At 41.4% G+C, this 19,368-nt stretch overlaps 1 protein-coding gene across 2 annotated transcripts in view; it reads left to right on the top strand.

Moving 5' to 3' along the window:
* The first annotated feature begins 4,568 nt into the window (after positions 1 to 4,568).
* Positions 4,569 to 19,368, top strand: part of FMN1 (formin 1) — a 467,756-nt gene continuing 452,956 nt past the window's right edge. For both annotated transcript variants that reach the window (XM_070378266.1, XM_070378268.1), the window contains exon 1: positions 4,569 to 6,429. In XM_070378266.1, the coding sequence (XP_070234367.1) occupies positions 4,569 to 6,429 (1,861 nt within the window). The remainder of the gene's footprint in view (positions 6,430 to 19,368) is intronic.

The raw sequence follows: 19,368 nt of genomic DNA, 5'->3' as shown, positions 1-19,368 counted from the left end.
TTTTCCTCCGTTTATTCCTTTAATATCTGTGTTCCCAGTGCTATACTCTGTAACCGTTTCTCAGTCTGCATACTCTCCTTGAGTAACTTCATCCAAACCCATGACCCATCCAAACTCCATACTGTTTGCATCCTGGTTCTTTGTATTGCTGAGTAGTTTTGAGTTGCATCCTGAATATTTGGAATATTATACACTCTGAGTAATGTTTTCCCCTTTTCAGGCAGCCAACCTGGTTTAGTTCAAGCTGAAAGTTCCAATCAGTCTTCTGTTGGTTGTGGTTTTAATGTCAACATTCAGAGCTTTTTCAGTGTTCTTTGGGGCTTTCCCATGCACATGCTACCCAGTTGCACCTGTAGGAGGGTAGCATGCAGGATCCTAGTTTCCTGCTGTTGCTGCCAAGTCGCTTCAGCCGTGTCCGACTCTGTGCGACCCCATAGACGGCAGCCCACCAGGCTCTGCCATCCCTGGGATTCTCTAGGCAACTGGGGATCAAATTGGGACCCCAGCATTGAAAGAATGGAGTCTTAACCACTGAACCACCAGGGAAGTCCTGGAGCTCTATCTCTTAGTCCAAAGGTCTGTCTGTTAGTTTTTTGTTTATTTTCTTTCCCAAAGTCTTTTGAATGCTGCTTAGGATCAGGTCCCGGACTGTAGCCCACCAGGCTCCTCTGCCCATGGGATTCTCCAGGCAAGAATGCTAGAATGGGTTGCCATTTCCTTCTCCAGGGGATCTTCCAGACCCAGGGATCCAATCTGGGTCCCCCACATTGCAGGCAGATTCTTTACCATCTGAGCCACTAGGGAAGCCCTATAACTCTAGTCTTAGCCCTTGTTCGTCTTGTCTCCACTTTGCTTCTGCAGTGATCTTTCTATAATACAAATCTAAATAAGCAGCATGCCTTGCTTAGGATTCTTTAATGATTCGCTATGGCTCCTGGGATGTTCCGGCTCCTTAGCCTGTGTTCAGTACAGTCTTTTAACACACGTCTAGTCCCCAGTGCCCAGATTGGAGAAAATATAGTTTCCCAAGAGCATGGAACAAATTACTGTTTCTGTTTTTTTTTTCCCCTCTCTCTGTTCTGCGCCTCCCTGGCCTTAGACATGGGCACCAAAAAGAGCATTCTGTATTGAAATTTCTATGTGTAAGTGTTTTTTTTTTTTTTTTTAAATAGTAGCTTTATGCCTTGAATTGTGGTTTTATTGCTATAAAATCCAATCTCATAATTTCCTAAAACTTGGCTTTAGTTTCCTAACCATGACTAATATACATAATACTAACCATGACATTTTCTCCATGTGTATAATCAAGACTTATAAAGACAAGGAGAAAAAAGTAGTTAACCCTATAAAAGAGCACTGTATGTCTATAATTTTCACAAAAGATACAGCCTTCATATGAGTCTGTTCATCTTTATTTTCTGTATTAGAATTTTTAAGAGTTCTACTTGACAGGTACAGTTGCAATGAGTTTCTGGTGCCCTGACCCTGAATTATATTGCTTAAGGGACAGCCTTAGAGAACAGCATTTTGTCTGATCAGACATGCCAAAACATGAGTTGTAAAAGTAGTGAGATATATTTGAAGAAATAATGTGAGTAATACCAAGCTAGCAAAATAAAGGAACTCTTCTATTCAAATTTCTTGAAAAATTAGTTCAGCATTAGAAGGCAGTGAATAAGGAGCCACTTTACCTACAAAGCCGTGAAATGACACAGATCTAGGTTTTATTCTTCCTTCTTTTGAGCCATATGGCCTTAGACCAGGTCCTTAATCTCTCTGAATTTTAATTTCTTCATCTGTAAAAGGGAAATATATTTGTTAAATGAGATAGCAAAATAAAAGTGTGCACACGTGTATATTCAATATATACATAAAATTCCCTCTCAGGGCATAGACTTTTAAAATAGGCAGTCATGGTTTCATCTGAAATCATAGCATGAACTTTGTGCTGCTACTTTGAACAGATTATGCTACTGCTGCTAAGTCGCTTCAGTCATGTCCGACTCTGTGTGACCGCAGAGACGGCAGCCCACCAGGCTCCCCCGTCCCTGGGATTCTCCAGGCAAGAACACTGGAGTGGGTTGCCATTTCCTTCTCCAATGCATGAAAGTGAAAAGTGAAAATGAAGTCGCTCAGTCGTTCCCGACTCTTAGCGACCCCATGGACTGCAGCCTACCAGGCTCCTCTGTCCATGGATTTTCCAGGCAAGAGTACTGGAGTGGGGTGCCATTGCCTTCTCCGTGAACAGATTATATATATATATTAAAAAAAAATTTGACTCTTCCCCTTCTCCCACATCACACACTTGTTCTAATCCAGGGAAATTGAGAGGGTAAGAACTAGAGGAGAGTGATGCTTGAAGGCAAGACAAGACCTTTCCCATCTTTGTGCAACTTAGAATAATAGCACTTCCACAGCTTCACTTCAGTTCTTTTGACAGTTCCTAAGTTGAACTCTCAATGCTCAGCATCATTAAGAGTGGGTATTGGCAGCTATGCAGTTGCTTTTATAACTGGTTGTTTATGACTGTTTTACCACTTCTGAATAAAAAAACCACCTCCAAAGGGTGTTCTTAGATATATTCAGAGAGTTTGTACTATTAAGTATTAAGAATCTATATACACGGGCACCTTTAAGAAAGGCCAGGAATGAACATTTTAGACAAGTTTTAGGCAGTGGCACCCCACTCCAGTACTCTTGCCTGGAAAATCCCATAGACGGAGGAGCCTGATAGGCTGCAGTCCATGGGGTCGCTGAGGGTCGGACACGACTGAGCGACTTCACTTTCACTTTTCACTTTCATGCATTGGAGAAGGAAATGGCAACCCACTCCAGTGTTCTTGCCTGGAGAATCCCAGGGACAGGGGAGCCTGGTGGGCTGCCGTCTCTGCGGTCACACAGAGTCAGACACGACTGAAGCGACTTAGCAGCAGCAGCAGCAGCAGCAGAGATATTATAGTTGAATGAGAACAATCCCATAGAAAGCCGTGAGAGAGGCAAGGCCTCAGCTGGCCTCCCATTTCTTCTTTGCTTCCTCTCTTCTTGCCCTTTAACCCTATGAGTACCCCAAGTCCTTCTGGAACTTCTGGGTTGACCAGATGGTTACTTTTTTTCTTTTTACCTTCATTTTATCCTTCTTATTTTCATATGTCTTCAGTAAGGAGTCTCTGTTAAAAGGATCTTCCTCCTTTCTCTCTTCCTACACTCAAAATGTAGTTTTGTGTACCGACCTGAGATGTCACTGAAGATATCAATGGTTAATAAATGGTTATTGTGTTACCCTTCCCAGGGGATTTGTTTTTAAGCTTGGAAGTCCTGAAGACTGGGCAGTGCCTTCATTTGAAAATGAAGTATCATAATATAGAATTTTAAGCTCATGGTTGTGTGGAGGGATGTTAGCCAAAGAGATGCCCCTGGGATACTTCACATCACAGGAGAGAGCAGCTGCCTTCCCCATCAATGTGACATTTCAGCCACTTTGACGGTGAAGTCATTGATTGAAAGTCCATACAGGGCCAGCAATGGCTTACAGATTTTTCCTTTTTCTCTGCCATTCCATTTGACTTCAGATAGGCAAAAAGTAGGAAAACAAAAAAAACAAACAAAGAGAACCTGATTAAGATGCCTGAGTTACTTCTTTTAAATTTAAAATTAAGCATTTTCACTTTTAGCTCTTTTAGCAGAATTCATGAATTGTGTCCAGAAGAGACGTCAGATTTGTGGCTAATATCTTTCCTCCGTATTTCTTTAAGTTAAATAGAATGTGTGTTAGTTGCTTGTCATGTCTATTTGTGACCCCATGGACAGTAGCCCACCAGGTACTTTGTCCATGGGATTCTCCAAGCAAGAATACTGGAGTGGGTTGCCATTTCCTACTCTAGGGGATCTTCCTGACCCAGGGATGGAACCCAGGTCTCTTGCATTGCAGGCAGATTCTTTACCATCTGATCCATAATCTCAAATCTTAGAAGGTGCTTCTTGGGGAGTAAAAAGGTTTGACTCATTTTTGCAAAGTAACCTTCCAAATCCGAGTTACTAAAGTGGCTATGTTTTCTAAGGATCTCAAAGACCTCTCTCCTCAGGATTTCTGGGAGGTATGTTACCTCTGTTTTATAGAAGAACCTAAACAAAACCTTGAGAAGTTGAGAGACCTGCTTAGGGTATACATTAAGTTCCCACATAGGGCAAAGGAGCAAAGGGACTTTTGTCTTGGGGCTAATATTAGAGCATTCTCCTATTCTCAGCTGTAGAAAAGCTTTGCTAGTCAAGGGTGGGCTGGGAGCGGGGAAGAGGTTACAATCAGCCTTCTGGCTGATGTCTTGAGTTGATTGAGGTCAGTCAGAGAGGAAGGGTAAGACCAGTAATGCTTTGATTTCTGTCGGTATGTGATTCCTGCAGACTGTTAGACTAGCCACTTTCCTCCCGTTTCCCTCACAGGCAGTCTCGTTGCTGGAGATGACTGTCAGCTGCTTTCCCCACACTGCCACCATCACATGCCCCACCACTGAAGCCTCAGAAGCCTGACCACAGACCAGCATCTCCGAGGCATGAATAATTAGGTAGGCATAATGGAAGGCACTCACTGCACCCTCCAATTGCGTAAACCCATTACCGAACTCTGCTACATCAGCTTCTATCTTCCAAGGGGTGAAGTCAGAGGATTTTCGTACAAGGACACTGTAACTCTAGACAGAGCCAGTAAAGGGTTTCATAACTGCTACCAAGTCAGGGAGGGGTCCGACATCCACAGCCTCAGTCTGCAGCCGAACGAACATCCAGGCGACATCTTTTTCAAGCCGACTCCCACGAAAGACATTCTGACTGAGCTGTACAAACTCACTGCTGAAAGGGAGAGACTGCTGGCTGGTCTGCTGAGCTCAGACCACATCCTGGGGATTACGATGGGGAACCAGGAGGGGAAGCTGCCTGAACTCTCTGTGAGCCTGGCCTCCGAGGATGACTGTTTCCAGAGTGCTGGTGACTGGCTGGGGGAGCCCGCCGTGGGCTGTCTCAACAAGAGGAGCTCCCACAGGAACAAAAAGGCCCGGAGGTTTGGTGGAAGGAGAGAGAGCTTTGAGGGGCTCTCTCAAAGCTCCCTGCAGAAGAGGACAAGAAGAAAGGGGCATGGAGGACAGGAACTGGTTCCTCTGCTGGGGAAGGACCAGGTCTATTCCAGCAGTTCCCTTCCTCTCTCTCGAACAAGACCTCATCTTTGGCTTCTGGAGGAGAGAGGCAACTTGCTCCTCAATGGGGCGCTTACTTCATCCCTGCAGAGGAGAGAGAGATGCACCCTAGAGGTCCCCAGGACACTGGATGCTGACTCTGGCTCCGGAAGCATCAAGAAGCCTTCTGAAGATGCGGGGATGGGAAGAGGCGGGCTGCCCCCTGACTGCAGCTCCACGGAGCCAGGGGATGATAGAGCTAGAGAGCTGAAGAGAACCCCTCGCAGGCTGGTGCATCAGCAAACAGGCTTGAGTGAACGTCACAAGGAGCCTGAGAAAGAACCAGAGGCAGAGAGAGGCCGGAGAGCGAAGGCTGCTGAGTGGACTCACAGGAAGAAGCCTGTCTCCAGAGTGGTGGCCAGAGTCCAGGATCTGTCCACTCAGGTACAGCGAGTAGTCAAAACGCATCCTGAGGGTGAGGGAAAGATTGCCCCTGGCCTAGCAGCCCCAGCTGAGTTTATACCAGGCGCAGACTTGCTTACCCTCCCGGGAGCTGAGGCTGGAGCTTGGGGAGCCAGGGACCTGGACAAGGAACAGCAAAGGGACAGGTCATGGCAGCCATCAGCTGGGGAATGCCCCCCAGCCAGCACTGAGGGGGCTGTGAACAAGGTCCTCCTGAAGGTGATAGAGAGCGAGAAGTTAGATGATGCCGCTGAAGGCAAACGGCTGGGCTTTCCCTTTGGCACGATTGGCGCCCACACCCTCCCAGAAACCAGGAGCAGGAGGGGAGCTGGGCTTGGAAGAGGCAGCCGTAAAACCTTGTTTCTGGATCTGCCCCGTGGTGGCGTGGACCCTGGAAGTGATGAGAAAAGGCTGCCCCCACCAGCGCTGGCTGCTCTTGGCACAGTAATTAATAATTCAGCCTTTCCACCCAGCACGCGCAAACGCATGTCACCTGTTCCCTCACCTCTCTCTCCAAGGCTCCCCAGCCCTCAGCAGCATCACAGGATCCTCCGGCTCTCCTCACTGCCTGGAGAGGGGGAAGCCGCTCTTGATGACTCTCTTTCTGGAAGGAGCCGTGCTTTCTCTGGGTCCCTCTCTGCAGACACCTTGGAGCCACCATCCTCTGCCAAGGTCACGGAGACCAAAGGGGCCAGCTCGACCTCCCTCAGAGTGGGCCAACCTCGGTTGGTGCCCGGGGAACCTTTGGAAAAGACCTTGGGGCCCGGGAGGACCACAGCTCAGCCCCAGCACCAGTCACCTCCAGGTTAGTCCCGGTTTAAAATGCTTTACATGTGTTCACCGGCGACCCACAGGTAATCTGATTGTGCTATTCAGAGACTGGCTAATTAACAATGAATTGATATTCCTTGGCCAAGTCAATTCACCTTGTAACAGTACAGCTGGGAGTGTTATTAAGGAGTGTGGAGGTGGTGTTGACTTATGGGGTTAGGGGTGTAGTTGCTTCTAGAAGCAATATTTTGTAAATGCCTTAAATTTTTTCATTTGTTTTGGCATGCTCTAAAGCTGCCTCCATGGTTGCTGAACATAGGACTCTCAAAGGAAACAGGACTGGGCAGAAAGAGGTAGCAACTTGTCACTGCCTTTGATGCTAATTGGCCCCTTGACCTAAATTCTGCTCTTCACTCTGCTGGGGTAGCCTGGATTTGTTGGGATTCTCTAAGAGTGGAAGCATACTGTGTCTCTGCTCCTCTATTGTCAGAGGTCTCAGGGTTTGGTTTTGCTTCTTTATAGTGATCTCTTTTGTAAGTGGTCTAATTTTACGACAAAAACTTTTTTTTTAATACTAGAAGAGGGATGAATTCTTTCTAACTTGAAGAAACTTGGTTCAGATGTTCTGGTTTTTTTTTTAACTCTTTTTTTTATTTCTCAAATAAGCACAAAATAATGTTTATCCTGAAGTTATGTTTTATATATGAGTTTTTGCTGTTACTGGTATAACATCATGTCTTATGCAGAAGGTGCTAAAGAGCTAATTTGGCTTGTATGTTTCATGTGATTTAAAATTTTACATGAAAATAGTTCTGGTGGTTCTATAAGTGGGTTCAATAAGACCCCAAAAGACAGTTTATTAAGTGCCACTCCTGTATTCACACAATGTTCTGGTCCAGTGCGGCCAGGTGCTCAGGGTATTGCATGCCTTTGTGTAGGTAATAGGTTCTTTTTCAGTAGTCATTTCACAGCACATGGTCAATGCTTTGTTTAGGCTTGTAATGTAACATAGAGTCACTTAAAGGTTAGAGGAAACATCATGTGAAATTTCTGAGATAAAAATATCTATCTAGGAAGGAGGAATTTAAAAAGCTTCTGTTCATTTTGAACTCTTGCCATTTTATAAATTTCTCTAAATCACTGATCCGGGGTGTGATTCTTTAAAGTGTAGTAAATGTTCTTCATTTTGTGTTTGTGGTATACTGCTCTTGGTTTGATGAAACTTGCTACTTCCTAATAGAACCAAACTGCTTCATCAGCAGAGTCGTAGAATTGTAGATTCTATGTAGATCATGTGTCATAGAACCCTAGTGATGAAAATCCTTTCTCTGTGTGAATGCTGGAGCCTTTGAAATACTGGGAAAGGAAGCTCTCTGCAATTATTAGACAGAGACTTCTAGAGACTGGGCATGCAAGAGCCATCCCAACCCCAAAGGCTCTTTTTAAAAGTCACACTATATCCTACGACTGGGTGTGCCACTTCTCCAGAAACTGCATTAAGTACACTGAACTTCAGTAAATGTCCCCCCATCCCAACTTAGAATTATCTTTTTATTTTGTTGTCCTTTTTCTATTAAAAAAAAAGATATTATAAAAGTTCTATTGCATCTGGGTCAAGGTAGGCACACAGAGGACATTCAGTTTCTCTGATGACTGACCTTGAACTCACTGAAGGGCCAGTTCAACAGATGGTCACCCTTTCACAAGACCTCTCCATACGATTTCTCAGAACCATTCCCTTTTCTTTGGCCCCAGCCTTCTGCTGGGATCTTCACAGCACTTTAGGATCCAGTCATTAGAATCATGTGAATTCCTTGGCAGGAAGACTGCCTGTGCTTCTAACATTTTATTTAAAAAAGGCATTGGAAGGCAGAAAAATGGGAGCAGGAAAAACCTTGTTTTTCTGGCATGGGTAACTTCTCTTTTGCTGGGACCTTCCTCTGGGACATCCAAACATTGTTTCTTATCATCATCCTTCTTGAAAAGTGTGAAGGGAGGGAGTTCTCCAGATACTATTTTTAATCTGTATCTTGTGTTCCTGTCTCCTGACTCCCATCAGTCCCCCTTCTCTGTGGCCATGAGTCCTCATTGTTCTATGGATCCTTCAGTGATTTTCAGCAGCTGGTGGGTCCACACAGGGAGAATTTTCCTGCTTCCAGCTGCCTTTGTGTTTCATTTCACTTCTACCTCCATATCCCAACGGAGGCCTCAGACAACCCCACGTGAGGGTGGGTCATTCATTTACCATCAGCCAACAGTAGCCCTTTATCTGAGTCCAATTCCCACCTTTCTCCCACGTTAGCTATTAACCAAGTCGAGTTTATGGTCTGTAGACATTTATTTCCTGTGGAAATAGCATCTAGGCATTTAATTGAAGTGATGCGATTAAGGTTATTGAAAGTGCTTATTAACTACTCAAGTAAGAGATTAAGTCTGGCAAAATAATGAGATCTGTTTCCAGTTGGAGGGCTCTTTAGTGTTATGGGCAAGTAGTAATTCCCAGGAAAGACTGAAACCTGCTTCTCCTTCTCACAAGACCAGGCAGTGAAAGCCAACATTACCATCCACACAGGAAATAGCATGACTGCTCTTGGTCCACCTCCTCTTGGCTTTGTAATTTTCCTTACTTTTCATTCCCAGGTCTGTGCACAGGAATTTCTTGTCTGATGGTGATATGATCAAACAGAGAATATGCTAACAATGGATGGTGGCCAGATTTGTCTTCTGTGGTCCTCCTCTTCCCACACCCTCATCCTCCCCTCACTGCCACCCTGGTTTTATGGAAACTGCTGTATTTTATGTTCCCAAGCCTTTGTGGAATGTAGTATTTTCTCAAGCCTGAGGGACTCTAGTTGTGTTGACCTGCATAGTGATATCCTTAGGGCCGGGATTCCCTTCTGTTTTTCTGGCCTTCTTTTACCTTTGATCTGAAATAGACCCTTTTAATGCCGGAAGAATCACATGGAACTTGGGTTACCATACTCAGGAAGATCCCCAGTGCTGCAGTGCTCTGCTCAGCAATCTCATGATCTTTCTCCTTTAAAGTTACTGAGGTGGTGATGGAGCCACATGCCCCAGGCATAGTTCCTTTTGATATTGTGAATCATTTGACCAGTGCTTGTGCCCATCAAAAGATGTAATTAATGTCAACTGATTAAGGATTGAGAGGCGTATTTATAGTAGATTTTGTTGTATCTAATGCTACTGTCAAAGCTTTGATTTCTCTTTGGACAACATTATGGGAAGTAGATATCAATTCCCCCTGTATTGATATTGAGGTTTGATAAATCCCAATAAAATTTTTAAGAAGCTCCACAACACTAATGGCTATATCCAGCCATTGAAGCTGACTACTAAAAGTATGTAACACATAGAAAATGATCTGTAATTTATGTTGACAGAAAGTAAGATCAGGGCTTCCCTAGTGGCTCAGTGGTAAAGAATCTGCCTGCCAGTGAAGGAGACACAGGTTTGATCCCTGATCTGGGAAGGTTCCACGTATGATTGAAACTATATGTAACTTTGACCTACCAACCCTGTTTTAGGACTTTAGGTCACAGAAATAGATGCACTAGTAAGAATATATGTATAAGGTTGTTTATTGCAACCTTGTGTGTAGTAGCCAAAGCAGCTGGAAAGAAAAATGGAGTGTCAATCAATAGAGAAATGGCTACATAAATTTAAATATATTTAATCTCTAAAGAATGGAACTAGATATTTAGCAAGTTGAAAAATAAGGTAGAGTATGCTCTGTTTTTCTAAAGACAACAAATCACACTCCTTTCTATATCTGAGTATATATGTTTGATATGGGTTTGAATATCATGGAAACAGTGTAAAGAAAGATAGTCCAAGGTGTTCACATTCTTTATCTAAGGGCAAGGCAAGGTGAAGGTGAGTGAGGGGAAGGGGAAGGAACCAGAAGTCCTGAGGAAGAGCATTGACTTTTCTTTACATGTTTTAACACTGGTTGTAATGAATGTGTCACTTTCATGATTTTTAGAGTTGTTGTTGTTCAGTTGCTAAGTAGTGTCTGACTCTGTGACCCCATGAACTGCAGCATGCCAGGCTTCCCTGTCGTTCACTATCTCCCTAGGTTTGCTCAAACTCATGTTCTTTGAGTCAGTGATGCCATCCACCATCTCATCCTCTATTACCTTCTCTTCCTTCTGCTCTCAATCTTTCCCAGCATCAGGTTCTTTTCCAGTGAGTCAGCTCTTCACATTAGGTGGCCAGATTATTGGAGCTTCTGCTTCTGCATCAGTCTTTCTATTGAATATTCGGGGTTGATTTCCTTTATGATTGACTGATTTGATCTCCTTGCTGTCCAAGGGACTCTCACGAGTTTTCTCCAGCACCACAGTTCGAAAGTATCAGTTCTTTGGTGCTCAGTCTTGTTTATGGTCCAACTCTCTGGAAAAAACATAGCTTTGGCTATATGGATCTTTGCTGGCAAAGTGATGTCTGTGTGTGTGTGTTTTTTTTTTTTAATTTATTTTTTTATTGAAAGATAGTTGTTTTACAGAATTTTCTTGTTTTCTATCAAACCTCAACATGAATCAGCCATAGGTATACATATATTCCCTCCCTGTTCAACTTCCCTCCCATCTCCCTTCCCATCCCACCCCTCTAGGTTGACACAGAGCCCCTGTTTGAGTTTCCCAAGCCATACAGCAAATTCCCATTGGCTATCTATTTTACATATGGTAATGTAAGTTTCCATGTTATTCTTTCCATACATCTCACCCTCTCCTCCCCTCTCCCCATGTCCATAAGTCTATTCTCTATGTCTTTTTCTCCATTTCTGCCCTGTAAATAAATTCTTCAGTACTATTTTTCTATATTCCATATATGTGCATTAGAATACAATATTTATCTTTCTCTTTCTGACTCACTTTATTCTGTATAATAGGTTCTAGGTTCATCTACCTCATCAGAACTGACTCAAATGTGTTACCTTTTATGGCTGAGTAATATTACATTGTGTATATGTATCACAAATTCTTTATCCATTCATCCATCCATGGACATTTAGGTTGCTTCCATGTTCTAGCTATTATAAATAGTGCTGCAGTGAACAATAGAATACTTGGTTTCCTAAGGGTATATGCCTAGGAGTGGGATTGCTGGGTCAAAGAGTCGGACACGACTGAGCGACTGATCTGATCTGATCTGATCTGATGGTGGTTTTATTCCTAGTTTCCTAGGAATTCCTAGACGGAGATTCCATTACCGTCTTCCATAGTGGTTGTATCAATTTACATTCCCACCAACAGTGCAAGAGCATTCCCTTTTCTCCACACCCTCTCCAGCATTTATTGTTTGTAGACTTTTTGATGATGGCCATTCTGACTGGTGTGAGGTGATATCTCATTGTGGTTTTGATTTGCATTTCTCTAATAATGAGTGATGTTGGGTATCTTTTCATGTGTTTGTTAGCCATCTGTATATCTTCTTTGGAGAAATGTCTGTTTTTCCCACATTTTGATTGGGTTGTTTGTTTTTCTAGCATTGAGCTGTATGAGCTGCTTGTATATTTTGAAAATTAATCCTTTGTCAGTTGTTTCATTTGCTATTTTTTTCTCCCATGCTGAGGGTTGTCTTTTCACCTTGCTTATAGTTTCCTTTGCTGTGCAAAAACTTTTAAGTTTAATCAGGTCCCACTTGTTTACTTTTGTTTTTATTTCCATTACTCTAGGAGGTGGGTCATAGAGGATCTTGCATTGATTTATGTCATCAAGGGTTCTGCCTATGTTTTCCTCTAAGAGTTTTATAGTTTCTGGGCTTGCATTTAGGTCGTTAATCCATTTTGAGATTATCTTTGACTATGGTGTTAGAAAGTGTTCTAATTTCATTCTTTTTTTTTTTTTTTGATGCTTTTTAAAAAAATTTACAATATTGTATTGGTTTTGCCATACATTCTTTTACATGTAGCTGTCCAGTTTTCCCAGCACCATTTATTGACGATGCTATCTTTGCCCCATTGTATATTCTTGCCTCCTTTGTCAAAAATATGGTACCCATAGGTGCAGGGGTTTATTTCTGGGCTTTCTATCTTATTCCATTGGCCTATATTTCTGTTTTAGTGCAAATACCATACTGTCTTGGTGACTGTAGCTTTGTAGTATAATCCGAAGTCAGGAAGGTTGATTCCTCCAGCTCCATTCTTCTTTCTTAAGACTCTTTTGGCTATTCGGGGTCTTTTGTGTTTCCATATGAATTGTGTAACTTTTTGTTCTAGTTCTGTGAAAAATGCCATTGGTAATTTGGTAGGGATTGCACTGAATCTGTAGATTGCATTTGGTAGTATAGTCATTTTCACAATATTGATTCTTTCTACCCAGGAACATGGAATAGCTCTCCATCTGTTTATGTCATCTTTGATTTCTTTCATCAGTGTCTTATAATTTTCTGTGTATAGTTCTTTTGTCTCCTTAGGTAAGTTTATTCCTAGATATTTAATTCTTTTTGTTGCAATGGTGAATGGGATTGATTCCTTAATTTCTCTTTCTGATTTTTCATTGTTAGTGTATAGAAATGCAAGTTATTTCTGTGTATTGATTTTATATCCTGCAACTTTGCTAAATTCACCGATTAGCTCTAGCAATTTTCTGATACTATCTTTAGGGTTTTCTATGTACAATACCATGTACAGTATCTGCAAACAATGAGAGCTGTACTTCTTCTTTTCCAATCTGGATTCATTTCTTTTTCTTCTCTGATTGCTGTAGCTAGGACTTCCAGAACTATGTTGAGTAATAGTGGTGAAAGTAGACACCCTTGTCTTGTTCCTGATCTTAGGGGGAGTGCTATCAGTTTTTCACCATTGAGAATAATGTTTGCTGTGGTCTTCTCATATATGGCCTTTACTATGTTGAGGTAGGTTCCTTCTATGCCCATTTTTTGAAGACTTTTAATCATAAATAGGTACTGAATTTTGTCAAAGGCTTTTTCTGCATCTATTAAGATTATCATATGGCTCTTATCTTTCAATTTAATATGGTGTATCACATTGATTGATTTGCATATATTGAAGAATCTTTGCATCCCTGGAATAAACTCAACTTGGTCATGGTGTATGAGCTTTTTGATGTGTTGCTGAATTTTGTTTGCTGAAATTTTGTTGAAGATTTTTGCATCTATGTTCATCAGTGATATTGGCCTGTAGTTTTCTTTTTTTGTGTTGTCTTTGTCTGGTTTTGGTATCAGGGTGATGGTGGCCTCATAGAATGTTTGGTAGTGTTTGGTAGTGTTCCTTCCTCTGCAATTTTTTTGAAGAGTTTTAGGATAGGCATTAACTCTTCTCTAAATGTTTGATAGAATTCTCCTGTGAAGCCATCTGGTCCCGGGCTTTTGTTTTTTGGGAGATTTTTGATCACAGCTTCAATTTCAGTGCTTGTAATTGGGTTGTTCATAATTTCTATTTCTTCCTGGTTCCATCTTGGATGATTGAACTTTTCCAAGAATCTGTCTATTTCTTCCAGGTTATCCATTTTATTGCCATATAATTGTTCATAACAGTCTCTTATAATCCTTTGTATGTCTGCATTGTCTGTTGTAACCTCTCCTTTTTCATTTCTAATTTTGTTGATTTGATTGTTCTCTTTTTTTCTTGAGTCTAGCTAAAGGCTTGTCAATTTTGTTTATCTTCTCAAACTACCAGCTTTTAGTTTTATTAATCTTTACTATTGTTTCTTTCATTTCTTTTTCATTTATTTCTGCTCAGATATTTATGATTTCTTTCCTTCTACTAATTTTGGGGGGGTTTTGTTCTTCATTTTCCAGTTGTTTTAGGTGTAAAGTTAGGTTGTCTATTCGATGTTTCTCTTGTTCCTTGAGGTAGGATTGTATTGCTATTAAGAAGTTGTCATGTTTTCATTGTCATTTGCTTCCAGAAATTTTTTTATTTCCCTTTTGATTTCTTCAGTAACCTGTTGGTTATTTAGAAACGTGTTGTTTAATCTCCATGCATTTGTGTTTCTTACAGTTTTTTTCTTGTAATTGATATCTAGTCTCATTGAGTTGTGGTTGGAGAAGATGCTTGATAATGATTTCAATTTTCTTAAATTTATTGAGGTTTGATTTGTGACCCAAGATGTGGCCTATCCTGGGGAATGTTCCATGTGCACTTGAGAAGAAGGTGTATTTTTCTGCATTTGGATGGAATGTCCTGAAGATGTCAATGAAATCCATTTCATCTAATGTATCATTTAAGACTTGTATTTCCTTATTAATTTTTTGTTTTGATGATCTGTCCATTGGTGTAAGTGGGTGTTAAAGTCTCCTACTATTATTGTGTTGATGTCTCTGTTTTTAATATTCTGTCTAGGTTTGTCTAGCTTTTCTTCCAAGGAGCAACCATCTTCTAATTTCATGGCTGCAGTCACTGTTCACAGTGATTTTGGAGCCCAAGAAAATAAAATCTGTCACTGTTACAATTTTTAAAGTGTTACTGAACTAATTTTTAAAGAAAAATATACACCACCTATAGGGGTTGTGTGTGTGTATGTATGTTTTGGGGTGAGTGGTGAAGCTATACCACAATTTTCTGTGTCTTCCCCATGTTCTTCAAAGAAGCAAGAAGCTCAGTATTGAGGTTAGAGCACTGTTACAAAGGAATATGCAGGTTGCTAGTGAGCTATGACAGCCATGCTCCAGAAGGACTAGTCAGGAAAGCAGGATTAGATGAAAGGGAGCAATATCCAGAAACCAAGAGAAGAAGAAAGTTCAGAAAGGCTACTGAATCTCCTACACTGTTGGTTGGAATGTAAGCTTGTGCAGCCACTGTGGAAATACTATAGAGGTTCCTCAATTCAGTTCAGTTCAGTTGTTCAGTTGTGTCCGACTCTTTGAGACCCCATGTTCTGCAGCACGCCAGGCTTCCCTGTCCATCACCAACTCCCAGAACTTGCTTAAACTCATGTCCATCAAGTTGGTCATGCTATCCAACCATCTCATCCTCTGTTATCCCCTGCTCCTCCTGCCTTCAGTCTTTCTCAGCATCGGGGTCTTTTCCAATGAGTCAGTTCTTAGAATCAGGTGGCCAAAATACTGGAGCTTCAGCTTCAGCATCAGTCCTTCCAATAAATGTTCAGGACTGATATCCTTTAGGACGGACTGGTTGGATCTCCTTGCAGTCCAAGGGACTCTCAAGTCCAAGTCTTCTCCATCACCACAGTTCAAAAGCATCAATTCTTTGGTGATCAGCTTTCTTTATGGACCGACTCTCACATCCATAATGACTACTGGAAAAACCATAGCTTTGACTAGACAGACCTTTGTCGGCAAAGTAATGTCTCTGCTTTTTAATATGCTGTCTAGTTTTTTCATAGCTTTCCTTCCAAGGAGCAAGCGTCTTTTAGTTTCATGACTGCAGTCTCCATCCGCAGTGATTTTGGAACCCCCCAAAATAAAATCTATCACTGCTTCCATTGCTTCTCCATCTATTTGCCATGAAGTGATGGTGCTGGATGCCATGATCTTTGTTTTTTGAATGTTGAGTTTCAAGCCAGAGGTTCCTCACAAACCCAAAACTAGATTTGTTGTATGATCCAGCAGTCTCACTCCTGGGCATATATCTGCACAAAACTGTAACTCAAAAAGATAAATGCATCCCTGTGTTCATAGCAGCAGTATTTACAGTAGCCAGGACATGGAAACATGCTAAATGTCCGTTGACAAAAGGATGGATAAAGAAGATGTGGTATGTATATGCAATGGAATACCTTTCAGTCATAAAAATGAATTAAATAATGCTATTTGCAGCAACATGGATGGACCTAGATTTTATCATATTAAGTGAAGTAAATCAGAAAGAAACAAAATACCATATGACATAACTTATATGTAGAATCTAAAATATGACATAAATGAAGTTATTTAAGAAACAGAAACAGACCCACAGATATAGAGAACAGACTTGTGGTTGCCAAAGGGGAGGTAGGGTAGAAGAGGGATGGCTTGGGAGTTTGGGATTAGTAGGTGCAAACTAGTATATATAGACTGGGTAAACAATGAAGACCTATTGTATAGCACAGGGAACTATATTCAGTATCCTGTAATAAACCATAATGGAAAAGAATGTATATATGTACATCATATATATATATATATATATATATACACATATATATAATATCTTCCCCAATTATCATATATATATATATGAAAAAATGTATATATATGTGTGACTGATCACTTTGCTGTACATCAGTAATTAATACAACATTGTAAATCAACTATATTTCAATAAAATTAACTTTTTAAAAAAGAAAGTCTTCTGGGTTAGACAGGGTCCTGCTGCTGCTGCTGCTGGTGCTAAGTTGCTTCAGTCGTGTCCGACTCTGTGTAACCCCATAGACAGCAGCCCACCAGGCTCCCCCATCCCTGGGATTCTCCAGGCAAGAACACTGGAGTGGGTTGCCATGGGTTGCCATTTCCTTAACAGGGAACAAATACCCAGGCCTGAAGGAGCAAAGGAAGTGGGGATCAATGGAACTCAAACAGGGGAGCTTAAAGGGGAGGACCACATGACAGGGATGGTATTCTGTTGTGGAGGTACTTAGCAGAGAGGAAGCTGTGGAATAAATACCATGGCCTCACTCTCTGTTGGACTTCTGCCTGAACATCCTCCAAGTGAACCACCCAGAGGGCAGAGTGTAAGAAGTGGGTGGGTGTCTCCAAGCTCAGCCTTCCAGGGCCCACGGAAGAATGGAGAAGGGTCCGAGTCGATCTGGAGGGGCAAATGAGAGACAAGAGGATGCAGATAGGCTGCACCATGAAGACTAGGAAATGCAGAAAAAGAGAGTGGAATTTTAAAAGGGGAACAGGATGAAAAAGAATGTGTGTGTGTGTGTGGTGTGTGTTTTGATATAGAACCATGGTTATCTTGATAATAAGTGATTATTACAGCGTTTCATTCCTTTGTCATATGACTGTTCTACCTCTAAAGTACAAACTGCTGCTGCTGCTAAGTCGCTTCAGTCGTGTCCAACTCTTTGCGACCCCAAAGATGGCAGCCCACCAGGCTCCCCCACCCCTGGGATTCTCCAGGCAAGAACACTGGAGTGGGTTGCCATTTCCTTCTGCAATAAAGTACAAACTAGAGGAAGTGAAAGAAATAATTGAAAGATTTTGTGATTCAGTTTTCTGTCTGTGGATTGAGAAAAAATCATCTAGGTTTTAAAAAACAAAACTCTTATATTTAACATCAATTGATAGCCCATTGTGCTTGATTGCTTTCTGTGAAAAGCACAAAAAGAATTTTAAAATATCTTCCCCAATTATCTCAAGTTAAGAATAGCTAATAGCATATGAAATATGAAATGGATTTTCTACTAATGAATAATTTGTATTTTGAGGTCAGTTTCCTTGTAAAATAAATGCTGAGTGTTTCTCTCATTTAAGTTCTGTCTTTTGAAAAAGAATAAGTTTCAAAAGCCAGGACCATGACCACGATCTGATGTTTTAAAACCTCAAGCTAGTTCTATATATGTGAATTTTTTTTTCCAAATTAAAGTCCAATTGTGCTTTGAGGATAGCACCTTCTGTGGAGTTGTTTTTCACTTGTCTCTTTTCTATTCTTGGAGTCAGAGCACAATATTTAAAGCATGGGTGGCAATCTGTGGCCCTACCTAGGCCTTATCCATCTAAAGTCATTCCTAAGATTTAGAAATGGAAGCATTAATAATGTGATGAAGAGTTACAGCTGCTGAAAAATCTTTATAAATAAATAGACACTAAATTTTGAAGAAAATTTTCTTTCTTCTGCCCTTTCTTTCTTTTTCCTCTTTCTTTCTCTCTCTCTTTCTTCCTTCCTTCCCTCCCTCCCTCCCTTCCTTCCTTTTAATAACTCAACCATACTATTTCATAACATCATTGGTTGTGGGATATAAAATACTCAAATTTTTAAAGTTATAATTGGATTAGAAGCATTTTTATCAAATTGATAAAGCAGAATTCTGAATACTGAGATTCTGTGTTTTATTTCATTCCTCATGGGCTCTTCTGGAAGAGGGTATGTTTTGAAAACTGTGAAGACTACTCTGGGCCACTCTCTCCCTCTTGATGGCTTTTATCAAGTAAATGACTGTTACTGGCCATCTTCTTTCATCAAATTCCTCATTATGTACAAGAAAGCAGCTTCTGTTAGATAGTTCTTAAATGTACTTAAATCCGTATTTAGTACATTTTTGTGGTCTTGGGGCTGTGATATTAGGCCACACCATCCTCCTGGAGTTCCTCTATGTGGCCTGGCAGCTCAGCCTCCTGCCACAGCAAGTTCTGGAGTTCCTTCCTTCTCTCATTCCTGGATTGTTCCACTGCATTGAACCCGATGCTTTTTATCTGGCCCAGAGCTTTCCAGGACAGAACTAGAGTTAGGATTCAGATATGTATAGGATGGAGAGGGACTTGTGGGAACCTTGAAGGTTATTGAACCATAGGGAGGAACAGTGGAAGAAGTATCACGAGAAAACAAGTCTGGACCAAAAGTCTGTGTATAGACATTTCCTCGTTCTCCTGGGCTTCCCTGGTGGCTCAGAGGTTAACGTCTGCCTGCAATGCGGTAGACCTGGGTTTGATCCCTGAATCGGGAAGATCCCTTGGAGAAGGAAATGGCAACGCACTCCAGTATTCTTGCCTGGAGAATCCCATGGACAGAGGAGCCTGGTGGGATACAGTCCCACAAGGTCGCAAAGAGTCGGACACGACTGAGCGACTCCACTTTCACTATACTCTAGGAAGAAGGAGCTTTACCATGAAGGGAATGAAGAACTTTGAAATCAGGAGCCCAGCAGTTTCGCAGTATGGAAGAGCTATTCAAGAGAAGCAGAAAGTTTTTTGTTTTAAATATTTATTTTATGGAAGTATAGTTGATTTATAATGTTATGTTCATTTCTGCTTTGAAAAATGCAGAGTGATTCAGTTATTCATATGCATATTCTTTTTCATATTCATTTCCATTATGGTTTAT

This window comes from Bos mutus, chromosome 10 (genome assembly GCF_027580195.1).
Source record: "Bos mutus isolate GX-2022 chromosome 10, NWIPB_WYAK_1.1, whole genome shotgun sequence".
Classification (NCBI taxonomy): domain Eukaryota; kingdom Metazoa; phylum Chordata; class Mammalia; order Artiodactyla; family Bovidae; genus Bos; species Bos mutus.
Note: the sequence above shows the minus strand (reverse complement) of the source record. Positions and strands in the feature narration are given on the sequence as shown.